Here is a 14,599-nt window from a genome sequence, read left to right on the forward strand (position 1 = left end):
GAGATATTTTGAGCTCACTATACAATATAATTCTCACTATACATTCTGATACTGCTACCACTACTCTGGTACTCTTCACAGTCTACAGAACTGATGATTTGATACAATCCTGAGTGTAAATCTTAATTATTACTGAATAATACGTTTGTTACCAAGACAGGGGCTTTAACTGCATGAATCTCAAACAGAAGTAAACTCACAGCTACAAACTTTCACCACTGTACCTTTGGAGGAGTCATCATAGCCTATGTGTTTGACCGTATCCCTGACAACCTTCTGGTAGTCAACGTGGGCCCTAGAGGTGATCTCTCCCGCCAGCAGGATCATCCCCGTCTTAGCAACAGTCTCTGAGGACACAATGACATGCAGTGTGATGGATGAGAGTAGTAACAACAACTGGAATAAGGAGGTGAACGAGAGAATTAACCCTTGGTACATGGGGCGCCAACTCCACCAGGTGAGCCATCAGGGCATCCCGACAATGACTTAAACTTAAAATCAATTATCAGAGTAGTAGGTAATTAATTTTCTTTTGATCTACTAATTGACTATTTATTGCAGCTTTATTATCAACATCTAAAGCAACCATATAAAACTTTAGGCCTTAATGTAGGACATGAACCGTTAGCCCCATCCCCCTTTTAGATGATACGACAAATTAATCTGCGGCAGATGGCCCTTTGTTTTGTTGGGCCGATTCAAATTGCCAAAATGTGTGCCAATAATTCTACGTCACAGTGAAACCTAATAAAATAATTACCTTCGCTTAATTGCTCAAGTGAAACTGGTTTGACAAACATGTATTCTCTGTTAAATAACACAAAAAAACAGCAAATGCTGCCAATGTGCTATTTAAACATCCAGTCCACTGAAGAACTGTAATTACAAGCAACCTGAAACCTGAAAGCTTTTTCAGCTTTCTCCACCTGCATCTCAAGTATATTCAGGTAAGTACCTCATCGTCACTTCAAAATGTCTCTTCATGAAACCAGAGAATACTATAAAAACGAGTAAGGAGTTCCTGATTTAGGCCCCGAGTTTAGTTCCAGGGGCTCCTTAGTTTCTGGTAAAATTTGGTTGAAACAGGGCTATTATAAAAGATACATCAGAAAACATTCCTCAATAGAGGAAGCAAAAAAAGGGAAAATAAGCAACATGATTGGGTGAATTAATACTCTGTAAATGACTTACCACATGCTACTTTGGCATCAGGGTCTTGTGTGAGGTGTGCATCCAACACAGCATCACTGATTTGGTCACAAATCTTATCTGTAAAACAGTAACAGTATATTCAGCACTTTTACACACATACACACATAAAAACACTAAATGGCAATGCCTCAGTTTAGTTTATATCAGAGAGAACATAGAGAGATAGATGAAAACATATTGTAAGATTAATTCCACAGCATATTTATCCTGGTCACATATGTGGTGCATGCTCATGCTTATTAAACAGAGCAGTGGTTTTAATTGCAGGTGTTTTAAAACACAGATTATAGTGCTAAAACCACTGTTTCACTGTTTTCACTAAGACGATGTGGTGGTGTTAAAACGCTTGTTAGATTAAACATTAGAGAGAGACGTCAGTTTCAATCTTCTTTTAACCTTTTCTGGCACCTTCTGCAGTTTGACTGAAACTAAAACACTCAACCAACAGGTTCTTTCACCTCATGGGCCCCTACAGGGCCAATGATTAATGATGTATAAATAAAGAGGATATTAACCTGATAACTGTGATAACTTCAGACTTCGTCTCTTAGTTCAAGAGCTAGTAGTAGTAGTAGTAGTAGTATCCACATCCCTCTCTGAAATATACTGCAGTTATTCCCTTCAAAAGCACTGCAAGGACGGCCTAAGCTGTTTGGATGGTCATAATGTAAAGTGTCAAGAAAGACAGTGGTAGAGAAGTATGTAGGTGCTTCTAGTGTCCTGCAGCTTTAACGTATGTGGATGTGACTACACCCACAGTAGAGCAGCAGCCCCTGCAGTACCTATAATTAGGACTGCTGGTAAGCCTATTATCTGTTGTAATGGAGCTTCCCCCACTGCCCCCAAAGACGACGGACAACTGCAGCGTAATGTCCTACAAACAGCAGAAAAGTTATGCAATTCAAATGTTTGAGTGTTACAGATGTAAGAAGCTTATTAGTTACATCTTGCTCAAAACTAATACAGTCTAATACCATTTGTTTTTTTAAATATATCCCTGTACATATGCACGTTACTGCTTTGCACTTCTGGTTAGATGGTTAACTGCGTTTCGTTATCTAGTACATGTACTTCTAATCTCATCTAATCAATAACCATGCACTAAAACCTACTTTTAGTTTTGTTTTTATGGCCATTTTGGAGACTTTTTTCCTCACTTATGGTACATTTGGTAGCTATTTTCAGCTTAATACAGCTACAGTAATACAAACAGTAATACAAATACATTAAAACAATCTCATGTACAATCATATGTACACAGTCTATGGAGCAATGAGGACATTTTGACCAGGCAATAACAAACCAGATGTTCCTGCAGATGTCACATGTAGTTTCTGTAATGATGCAACACCGTCCGACTTAAATTAAATAAATAAATGTAAATAAAACAATATACATATATATATAAATCTTACGCGTTAGCAGTTTTAATAGTTGTTGTGTAATAAAACATACTCAACCATGTGCAGCCACATTTGATTGACAGCCGCCAACAGTCCTAATAGGGTCCTGTTAGCTTCTGCAGCTAGCCACCGTGTTGTTAGCATGCAGCCGCGCCATAAAACTGTATTAAACAGCCTTTAAATAGTCTGCTGTCATTGTTCAGGGGGTGCGGGTTGTCTGAACTAAATGTAGCAAGGACATGTGTGTATCACGGAGTCCGTTTTTTTTTTTAATTGTGTTGAAGCTGCAGAGAGGATGAACCGGCACTGAGAGGACCAGCTGACACACAACAACAGCAGCAGACCACATGACCTTGTTAGAGAGGCTAACAGGATGCTACAGGCTAATTATTATAATCAGAGAGTCACAAGTTCAAACTCACCGGGGTGACCCTCTCCGACTGACTCCGACGTGAAGAGGAAGCAGTCTTCATCAATGAGCGAGCTGTTATGGAAACCGTTCAGATGGCCGTTCATTTTGCCTGTTAAACACACTGTTAGCTAACAAGCTGATGTAAGCTGCTCGGATAGAGTTTGAGCAGCGGGGTCAGGGGTTATTTACAGGCTTTAGCTCGGGCTCCTGCTCACACACTGAGGTGTCCACGCTGCTTCAGGTCTCGGCCCACCGGGGGAAGTGTTGAGAGATGCTCGGACGGCTGTATTTATGAGGCTAAACAACTTCTTCACACAGGACAAGTCATTTCTCTGCAGCCAATGTTGTTGAAGAGCACAGACCACGTGGTGCAGAGGGGGGCGTGCTCTAATTAAGATCAACCAAAGTCCCTGAGGATAAATCATTGGGTTAAATGTTAGATAAACTTCATCTTCAGTGGTTTTTACATTGGAAAGTGGTTGTTAACCTTCATCTGGGCTTGTGAGCCCTCAGTGTAAAGCAGTGTCTATATCTGGGACTCATCATCACAGGTTAAGGCCTTAAATATTTCCTTTTGGATTGAAGTTAAATGGTTCACAATTTAAGATTCTTTACAAACATGAAACAGTGAAAGTATGAAGTACTATTTCACTCAGCCAGGCAGCAAACACAGGCACACTTTAAGGGTTTTACATAGGCAAAGAACAGCATCGGCCATTAGCGATAGGCAATGAAAAGACAGAATGAAATGAGATTTGAGCAGTTAGATAAAATGAAATACATACAATGACATCAAATACAAACAGAATAGATATAGAGTGCAGTAAGAAGTTATGTCCTAAATGCAACAGAATGAGAAGGAGAAAGTATTCAGTATTTGACTTATTTCAAGGATTTTAAAAGGCCTGAAGAGATTAATGTATTATACTTATTTAAGGGGTTTCTAGAGACGTAGAATCACCTTTCCCTAATCTGAGAACCTTTATGAGTGCATATATGTATGCAGTTTTCCATCAGGTAAAACATACTGCAGCTTGTCTTGTCTCTTCACCCTGGTGTCTCTCTTTGGTTTTAGACCCCCTCGCTAATCCAGAGAGTGATTATCTTAATTATAAAGTTCAGGGCGAACCATAAGCTGTGCACACTTATCCTCAAGATCTTCTTTGTCTTAACTAATTGTATTTTCCAAGAGACTGACATTTGTTTTGTTGTTTTGTAGGATTTCTGCCCTGTATCAAAGTCATACCTCACTCATTATGTGTTCATTATGTGACTTGAGTCCACAAAATAAACTTCTTCATCACAATTTGAAGTAATGTTTGTCCAATAAACAGTATTTTGTTTGTTCTGGTTTTATTTGCACACTCACACAATTACATGACACTGTTTTTCTTAAAAGCAAAACAAACACGTTAGCCTAAACATCCACTCACTGACCTCTATAGAACAGGGGCTGTATTCACAAAGCTGCTAAGAAAAAGAGCATGATTACTGTTCAAGTCACATGGTGCACATGTACATTTCAGATTGGCTGAGGTGATGAAATGCTCTATCTCTATTTCTTGGATACATTAAATTCATTTTATGAATACAGACCAAGAACTATAGAGTTAAAATGTTAAACCATCATCTGGTCCAAAATGCACACATTTAATTTACGTGTTAACACATAGACCTACACACACACACAAAAACACACACACACACACTCTCTCACAGTATTGTGAACTATGACACCATCAATACTTCTGGTCCAGGGTCCTTACTTTGATATGAGACTGTTCACATGGATCCATATTGCTATATTCAATAACCACTGCTCACATCCATCACAGGTTTACTCTGACTTTGGTTTCACATTCAATATGTATGTTTTACGTATGATATAGCTCATGAGTCTATTAAAGCACTTGTCATCGGGAGTCTGGACACATCTTTGACTCCAAGATACACATAGTGTATGAGATGATGGTAGATTCAGAAACAGAGAGCTGCAGGGCTACAATGCGGAATGTTTGCAAACTACGTTAGGAGTCATTAAATGTGCTGCTTCTACGAGCACAGAGACTTTGTAAAATCAGATCAGACTCTGAATGCATGGATATTGCCATCGTTCTCCTTGTACAGTACTTCCTTATAACAACTGATGTTTATGTTTTATGCAGTGTTTGTTTCCCCTGTCTTTCCTGTCTGTTTGACCCCCGTGGGGCTAACCTGAGCTGGTCTGTGTTCACCTAAGATGGCAGCAATCAGGGCCTCTGGTGCGGTCACCCCACCACCTGGAGACACAGGACTGCGGGGACTGAGCGGGCTGATGGAGGGAGAGTGCACAGTTTCAGGGGAGACCAATCGCTCCTTCTTAGCAGCAGAGCAGGGTGAGCGGCTGCGCGCCTGACCTTCTTTGGAGCGAGGACAGAGGCTGAGGCCCTGCAGGGAGGGGAGGGAGTTGGAGGAAAGAGCAGGGACAGCCGGGCTGCGGCTACGACGGTGGCGATGGTGGTGTTTGCCAGTTTTAGGGCTCGGGCTGCGGGAGCTTGGAGCCAGCAGAACCAGAGTGCTGTCGTCTTCTGAGCTAACATCTGAGCTGTCGGAGCGATGCGCGGTGGGGCTGTGCACTGGAATCTTGATCTGTTTAGGATGGAGGATTCAAGAGAAGATAACTGCATGAGCGAGGTTGCTAAAAAGGAAAATATATGACCAAAAGTATGTGGGAAAACCTGTCCATATCATTTACTTAAGTTAAAAGAAGCAATAGAAATACTCAAATACAAGTACAAGTCTTACACTCAGAATTTTATAAACTAAAAATATCATCAGCAAAATGGATCAAAACTACTAATTGTGCAACAGAATGACCCCTGTCAGTGTTATATAACAGAATTAATGTCATTGGTGCATACATACATACAGTACAACCCAATAAAAAAAGAATTTCAAAAAACAAATAATCTGGCCATTATTTTCTTGATCAATCTATTAATTGTTTAGTCTATAAATACCAGAAAATATTGAAAAACTGTCCATCATAATTTCCCGAAACTCAAATTGACAATCATATGTCTTGTTTTGTCTGACCAAAACACAGAAATGCAGATATTATTCACTCAGATAAAAGTTTACTATTATAAGTCATAAAATATTTAGATTTTAGAAGCTGTAATCAGATAAGTTTAGCTTTTAAAAATGATTATCAAAACAGCTGCTGATTTCCCAATAAGGTATCTATTCTATGTTATGTCAAAGTATCTCAAAAATGGCACTTAAGCACAGTATCTGACTAGATGAACTTCCACCAGTAGCAAGAGCCAAAGGGGCATAAGTGGCATTTGGGGCAAAAATTATACATATATACACTGATTAGCATTATGAGCACTGACAGTTGAAATGTCAGCTGACAGGTGTCAGTGGGTGGGATTTATTAGGCAGCAAGTGAAAATGTTATCCTCAAGTTGATATGTTAGAAGCAGGAAAAATGGGCAGCGTGAGGATCTGAGAGACTTTGAAAAGGGCAAAATTGTGATGGCTAGACAACTGGGTCAGAGCATCTCCAAAACTGCAGCTCTTCTGTGGTGTTCCCGGTCTGAAGTGGTCAGTACCTATCAAAATGATCCAAAGAAGGAAAAGTGGTGAACCGGAGACAGGGTCATGGGCGGCTGAGGCTCATTGATGCATGTGGGGACAAAGTATGGTCACTTTTTCTTTTGGCTTCCCTATAAAGTTGTAAAGTTGTACGTCCCTCTGGTTCTCACCCCTGTAGTGTGATTCCAACTTTGAAGTTTGAAGGAAACTTCTTCAAACTGAAGTTTCCTCTCCTGTTTTAACATGACAATGGTTCTGTGTAGAAAAACCAGTTCCATAAAGAATTGTTTTTTCCAGTTTGGTGTAGCAGGACAGGAATGGCCTGGACTGACCCCTGACCTCTACCCCATCCAATACCTTCGGGATGAACAGGAATGTCGAGTGCAAGTCAGCCTAACTCCAAGAACCTTGTGAAAATCTTTCCCAGAAGAGTGGAGGTTGTTGTAGCAGCATATTGATGGGCAAGTACTTCAGTCACATAGGACTGTAATGTTTGCATGTCCACATACTTTTGGCCATGTATATATGTGCCTATCCATTTACGAATGAAGCAGTGAGGTGGTTTCTTTTTGTCTTGACTGACTTTTCTTACCTGAATTGGTGTTGACAATCCAACAATACTGTTCATATTGTTGCTGTAGTAACCCAGCATGTATTCACAATCATCTCTTGGCATATCCTCCTCTGAAAATGTCACCTGGTGAAGAGAGAAACGGAGAGAAATTAACCCTAAGTTCAGCTGTGGCGCAAAATAAATGTGTGAATTTGAGTATCGCACACACCTGAGTCAAATGCTCTCCCTTGGCCCATATGTATGCCTGGTAATCTTTATGATGTCTGAATCCGATCTGTGCAGAAGTAACAGATGGTATCCAACTCTGACACTTCACATTGTAAGAATTTATCTGGAGCTTTTGAGCAAAAACAATTACCTTATATATCGCTACCCAGTCCCATGAGCTGCGCTGATAAGTTGATGCAAAAGCTAATCTGACTGTAGCATCTGAGACTTTACACCACTCCTTGTTTACCTGCAGCACCACCAGGGGCATGTCCACCTTGAAGGGGAACTAGACAAAAAGAGCACAGACAGTTAAATAAAACATAAACCATACATTTACAGTGCATTTGAGGAGATGTGTGAAATATTCTCTCACATGCAGTGAAAACACAGCAGAAACAGGCTTGTGGTCACTGATGGTGTAGCCCATGTGACTTCGGTACACACGCTGTGTCACTTTAGTGGCACCACCCAACCACGAGGTCAGACCCCGCTGCAGCGCCGCATTGTGGGAAGGAACTGGGGAGCCAGTACGGCGAAGACGCCAGAGGATGCGATCCGTCCAGGCAGGTTTCCTCTTCTTAGCACTGACGGAAGAGAAGCAAAGAGGGACAGACCATCACAGCAGGTCTGAGCCTCAGTCTCTAGAAAAATACAATCTGGTTGAGTAAGTTTGGGAAGGAGGCGACAGGACGAACCTGGTGTCGTACGTATGAGTGCCCACATCAAACTTATAAGTAGGTGGGAATTTGAGTGGTCCCTCATTGAAGCCTTCCAGGATGGACTCTGTGTTTTTAGCCATGTTGAGCTGTAGAGGGAGCAAATGATGGGAGAAACAGAGCAGGTCACAGGCTTTAAAGAATTTCATTCACCCTGACAGAAGGTGATGATTGCTCACTCTGTGCTACAGCGCCCTCTGTTGGTCGTCGATGGTGATCAAGAGACAAACAGGTGGTGTGAAGCCTTCCAGAAAAATCAGTCTGTCTCTATGACGAGGCAAATGTTTTTAAATGCTGAAGGTGCCTCACCTGATCTCGCTCCCACAGAAGAGGCAGCTTATTGCTGTCGATGGCACTTTTCACCACATGGATGTCATAGTCTTCAATACGGAAATTTAAATCCCCAAACCAAAACACGACACTGGGGACAAGATAACATACACCAAAAAACAACAACACTTTTACTTAATTAAATATTAAATTATGACATTTAAATAAAAAAGGTAGGATGTTTTACTTTTTTACTTAAGACACATAAAACATCAAATAGTTAAGCTTTATCATGTCCTGCTAAGATTTATTTATCATTGCTGCTGCAATTTATGGCTCAGATCAGGTCTGAAACATTTTGGCGTAAATAAAAAACTAAAACTGAATGTGTGATATTATACATATTCTTTTATGACAGCTGAATGATGGTGTGAAACTTTTTTTTAAGGGAGGTCAATCTTCAGCTGAATGAATTAAACTCATATGTTAAAATGATGTCACCCACTCATGGTCCAGTACACCGGTGGCAGTCCCTCCATCAAACTGCTGCTGCTGCAGGATGCTCTCAAAGTCCTCCATCCGCTGCTCCAGGTTCCTCATGTGAGCTGGCAGGTGACAGTTGAGAAAGCACACCGGGTGGCCAAATATTGTCATCCTCGCACTGACGCCCCCTTTATTCCCCTTAGAGTGTGGAAAAGGGCAAAGAGAGGACACAGTGAGAAGAGGATCTCTTACGCATAGCGTCTTTAAAATCAAATTTCAAATAAAAAAAAAAACAGTATCAACCATATCCGTGTTCAGGAACAAAATCAGGATGTTTTTTCCTGCCCCTGAGTCACAGAACCAGAAAGCCAGACAGCCTGCTGCTGCACTGACCTCAAAGAGAAGGAGACTGCACCAGCAGCAGCCAGGGGTGATGCTGACATCAACACGCACGGGAAGGTCACACACTGACATATGCACCCACGCATGCATGCGCCTGCTGGCAGGAGGGAGCACACACACCACCTTTCAACACCCCCACCCCCACACCCGTCCCCTGAACCCCAGTGACACAAACTAACCACGGTTTTTTGCAATGTGATAAATCTCAGAGCAGAAGTCAGAGGAGCGCACTTCAATGCGCAGCACGTACCCAATATCCTCCGAGTCCTGTGCGTGTACTCTCTGTCTGCACACCTCTGAGGAATGGAAGATGGCAGAATTTAGAGAAAACCAGCAGCAGCACTCCCTGCATACGCTGGGACGCCACCTAAATGGAGGAGATACATGAACAATTATATATCCGCATAGTAAACTAAATGTTATAATGGGACAGGAGTAAAAGAAATCTACTGATATGAGCTTTAACTCCATACTGACCAAAACATATCCAAAAGGACTGAGTGTGTCCATGCAAAGCTCGCTCCACTGGTCTGAAAAAAGAACATCCTTCAGCCGCTTGTTTATCATGGAGTTGACTTCCTGGAGTCTGTGTGGTGCCAGAAAAGTAGAGAGCTGTCATTAACAAGTGAAAAAGAAGCATCAATAAAAAAGCACAGAGATCGGTAACAGGAGGGGACGGATCAAAATGAACACAGATGACTGAGTGGGCACTCGCGGCTGTCTCTCTGGCACTGCTGAGCCTGGTAGAAATACTTGCTTACCCGATGATAAACATGTCAACGCTCCCATCTGAAACATTTGGTCCGAACAGAGAAGTGATGTCATCTGGCGGGACAGCTGATCCCACGTTCCATGTGACAATGTACACCCTTTCAGAGGATAGAAACAGTGAAGATGCTGCATTAGATTTATGTACTATATGTGCTGTAGGCTAAAATATGACATAACCTGTGCTGTAATCCTAAAGGAAAAGCTTTCATTAGAGTTGCTGTATATAGAACAAAAGATAAGCACAATTAAGCCCCTCTTTGTACCTCAATGATGACTAAGGTGTGTGTGTGTGCTCTGGAAGAGAGAAAAAGATGGAGCAAACTGTCCTCTGAAATTAAACTACTAGCCTCATTGTTTCATTACAGAAACAACAGAAGCTACTCATTAGGGCTGTAACTAACATCTGTTTTTATAATTGATCAATCTATTACTTATTTTCTCAATTAATCTTATCAATCAAACATATGACTCAGTTTGTTATCATAGAAGACAAGAATATATTTGAGAAGCTGCAACCAGCAAATATTTGTCACTTTTTGCTTGAAAAATTATTTATATGATTAATCAGTTATCAAAATAGTTGACAATTAATTTACTTTTAATTGATAAATCTATAAAATAATTAATTATTACATCACTCATTAAATTCATGATTTATGCCATCACATGACACAACAGCCTTAGCAATAGACTTCTTTCCAAGCCCTTTGCAGGGTTAAAAATTTACTTAAAGGACCACATTGGTGACATATTTGAGCATAATAACTACAAATAATTGATTTACATTACTGCCACACTTTTTCAAAAGCATACCATAAGATTTAAGATTGTTTCCATTCATTTCAGTAGCCTGTAACATGAAAATCAACGTACAGTAATTGTAAATGTTATATAACTGTAGTCATCTATACTCACTATAATCACATTTATTTGTTTTTGTTAGTGTTCTAAGATAGACCTTTTTCATAGCAGGTGTTACCAATGACACTAATTAAGCCTCTTTTCCATTTAGTGCAGCAGTCTTTCCAGTGAGCCAACATGCACAACAGCTGTCCCCTGGTCGACGTTGCTGGAACAAAATTAATTAATTAGCGTCTTTTGTAACACCTGTGCTTACCCTACTATTTCATGTCAAAATGGCCACTGTGAATAGGATCTATCATCGTGTTATTTCAGACTGTTTTCAAAACTCTTCCTGTCGGTGCATTCAAGGACACGTTGACATTTAAGACCTACGTGTTGGCTGTTGAAAAGCAACATCTTAATGTCAGAAATTACTAAATGTATCTTTTAAAAATTTTCTCGTTTGCTTTCATAATCTCATCCACACAACATAGCTAATTATTACAAACGAACAGTAAAACCTGATACAGAGCTATTACCTGGTAACAGTAATATAACCCTGGCAATAACATAAAATAAATAAAAAATAGGGAAAAACATAATTGATGATTTTGTATGCTAAAACATGCAAATCTACCAGTGTAGTCTATGAGAATATAATCTATGTGATGATAATGTGTGTTTAAGTGTGACAGTAGGACTGGCAGAGGATGCTGCTGTGTGAAGCCTTTTAGGTTGATGTTTCCTCCTTCATATAAACACAAAAGTTTAAACAGAGATTTTACAGGCAGTCGTTGCTCATGAGCGAGGAAGAACACAACAAAAGTATGTCTCTGGGAAGTGTGCCAGCTAAATGTGGCTGTGTCACTCTGTCGGGTTCACAAAGCTCTTAGTGAAATTCGCAGCTTTGATGCATGTGACATGGTCTGGCACACATCAGCTTTCTTACAGCCGCTGCTCCTGCAGCTGTATTTAGCCGTAACTAGGAACAACATTCACAGTGGTGAGAAAGAATCCTTTTATACTATCTCACAGGCTGAGTAATATATATATATATCTTTAATAAAGATGTGATTATTTGTCTCACCTGAAGTCATTGTTCTCCCCTGGCTTCTCGGACTGCCCTTGGCTCTGTGTTGAGCTCCCAGGTGAGGGGGTCCTCTGTGGCTGAGGACTGAGGCTGGGTTTGGGGCTGAGGCTAAGGTTGGGGCTCAGGTAAGGCTGGCTGGTGTAAGACTGAGGGCTGTGGGGACTCTGTGGGCTGTGAGGGGAGAGGGAGGACTCTGTAGGGGAATGCGGCAGGACGTTGGCACTCTGAGGTCCTGGGATGCAAACTGGAATCAAATGTATTTCCTTGGAGGGGTTCACTGAGATTCTGGTGGTCTTTGGAGCAGGTTTAGTTCCAAGAACAGTCGGCCTTGGCCGGCTTATGCTTGCCAGTGTTGCTGGAGCAGACCCAGACTTTGGCTGCCCTGACTGTGTTTGGTCCGTCAGTTTCACTGGTGCAACTACCGCCTGCGTGGGGCTCAATCCGGACTGTTTCTTGAGCACCTCTGATGGGCTAATGAAAGGTGGTTCCTGGACTGCGAGCTGCGGCAGTAAACCTGGACCAGCTCTGATGAATGCACAGGGACTGGGTTGCACTTTGGGCCCAAAAGGCTCAGTGCTGATTTGTTTCTGCTGCATGCGATCCATCAACCTGCAACAGGCAGTGTGTGGATAATTATAACACAACAATCTGAGAAAACAAGATAGTGTGGCTTGCATAAAAAGCATAAAAACAACACAGGTGAGTTTTGCCATCTTTGCCCTTCAGCATGTCTTGAAGCTGCCTTCACTAAGGAACATCAGTCAGTGAGTCCTTGGGTAAACAGCTTGTGAAACAGCAAATTATTTGCCTGCATTGAGGGGAAGCTGTGAGAATGCATCACATTATACTGAGCACCTGTCTACATCGTGCTCCCCAGGCATCACTGATGACGTTATCATGAGAAGGCAATTCGGCTGAGGCAGTGGATAAAGAAGTACTCAGATAAAATACCACAGTGCAAAAATATTGCATTACTACAAAAAATATTTAGTACGAAGTAAGTCAAAGTTCATAAGTGTTGGTATTAAAAATAATGATAATTAAAAAGCACTTCATATGCAGAATGTCCCGTTTCAAAATAAAATATATATCATTGGATTATAACTAAGGATGTACTCATATGATGGCACCTCTTTAATGTTGCAGCTGTGAAAGGTCGGTCTAATTGAAATTATGTTATATATCATTCTATAATAATATAGCAGAAGTCATTAATTATATTTTGTATTAGTAATTTGAACCTACAAAGTAACCAGTAGTTAAAGCTGTCAGATAAATGTAGTGGAGTAAAACATACAATACTTGCCTCCAGTGTGGTGAAGTAGAAGTAAAACGTACAGCATAATGGAAGTGTGTAAAGGACAAGTGCCTCAAGATTGTACATAATTACAGTACTTGAGTTAATACTTAGTTATTTTCCACCAGTGGGCTGAGGAACTAACTTTGGACCTCTGTCCTGGATTACATCCTTGTTGCCGAGCAATGTTAATTAGCCCCTGACCCTTTTTACAAAGCAAAAGACAAAACTGTTGGTGATCATTATGGGATAGTATCACAGAGTGAAGCGCTTTTATTGCTCACTGTTCAAACACAATTTGATCTCCCTCTCTTGCTTAAGAAACTGAACTCAGGTCAGTCAGAGGGGACGAGCTGGAGCACAGCTGCAGATAATGGAGCACATCAGACAATGTCAACAGATACTGTAGGTCACAAGGAGGAGGATGTGATAGGAGGACAAGGGCCTCCCACCATTTTGTTTATGTGCCCTCTCACACAGAAATGATACACCTCTATTTAATAATTCATCATATGGAAATTAGGACCTCTTTCATGTGATCACGGTAGTAACCTGCAAAGCTCTGAACAATGGTGATCAGACAGGTCTGTATTCAATTCAATTAAAAGTAGAAAACTTTCAAAAGCTTAAATACCATAAAACAAATTGGCCCTTTTTCATATTTCATAGTCCATAAGCCTGCAAGTCTGAGTGACAGCTCCATTATCCACAAAGCCTGGACTCGTGAAAAACACCCCAAAAGCACAAAGCAGAGCAATTTCACATTAAAAAAAAAACATCAACACAAACACGGAGCTACAGCGGCTGCTCATAAACCCTGTGGACACACCGGTCTTACCTTTCATGCGATTATTTATTTTTAATTTTTTTTATTTCCAAGGTGAACCGTAAAGGTGATCGCACAAATCCACAGAGGGAAAGCGCATCGGTCTCCGTTTGGTTCTCGCACGCCAATCAACGCGACAGGGCTGTCACATACAGGCGATCACGACCGATGTTTGGTCCGGAGACAGACCGACCCAGCCAGCCAGCACAGCCAGCCTGCAGGACGGGACCCGTCGGTACCGCGGACACGGTGCAGACGGCGCCGCAGGGCTGTCAGGACAGGAGGCGGTCACGCTTGATGTGTCCGGACTCTTGCATGTTGATGTTGGTGCTATAATACAACAGCTGATTATTATTCCTCATCCTACTTATCACTGCCCAAAGCGCAGCGCAGTTGGCCGGAGCAGCTGTGCACTTTTTTCGTTCAGCATCCCGTTTGGACCTCCTGCACACCGGCCGTACACCGACCCATCACGCGCCTCTCAGTGCGTCTCTCTCTCTCTGTCTCTCTC

The 14,599-nt window shown here is 41.4% G+C and overlaps 2 protein-coding genes across 2 annotated transcripts in view; both read right to left on the bottom strand.

The window, feature by feature from the left end:
- Window positions 1-3,378, bottom strand: part of mat2aa (methionine adenosyltransferase II, alpha a) — a 6,275-nt gene extending 2,897 nt beyond the window's left edge. Inside the window, exons 1-3 of the mRNA XM_035668308.1 lie at window positions 3,038-3,378; window positions 1,192-1,269; window positions 225-347 (exon numbers count right to left, since the gene is read on the bottom strand). Of these exons, the coding sequence (XP_035524201.1) occupies window positions 225-347; window positions 1,192-1,269; window positions 3,038-3,131 (295 nt within the window). The 5' untranslated portion in view covers window positions 3,132-3,378. The remainder of the gene's footprint in view (window positions 1-224; window positions 348-1,191; window positions 1,270-3,037) is intronic.
- A 1,015-nt stretch (window positions 3,379-4,393) lies between these two features.
- LOC118332292 (inositol polyphosphate 5-phosphatase K) lies at window positions 4,394-12,669 on the bottom strand. Its single transcript, XM_035667495.1, has 12 exons — window positions 11,963-12,669; window positions 10,023-10,130; window positions 9,739-9,847; window positions 9,512-9,628; window positions 8,882-9,057; window positions 8,416-8,527; window positions 8,086-8,195; window positions 7,764-7,974; window positions 7,539-7,676; window positions 7,389-7,454; window positions 7,199-7,303; window positions 4,394-5,655 (listed from the first exon to the last, which is right to left on the bottom strand). Exons 1-12 carry the CDS (start codon window positions 12,649-12,651, stop codon window positions 5,185-5,187), a joined length of 2,412 nt encoding a protein of 803 aa, XP_035523388.1. The 5' UTR covers window positions 12,652-12,669; the 3' UTR covers window positions 4,394-5,184.
- Between the last annotated feature and the right edge of the window lie 1,930 nt (window positions 12,670-14,599).

The sequence above is a fragment of the Morone saxatilis genome, unplaced genomic scaffold (genome assembly GCF_004916995.1).
Source record: "Morone saxatilis isolate NCDOM2014 unplaced genomic scaffold, NCSU_SB_2.0 Contig21, whole genome shotgun sequence".
Taxonomy (NCBI): domain Eukaryota; kingdom Metazoa; phylum Chordata; class Actinopteri; family Moronidae; genus Morone; species Morone saxatilis.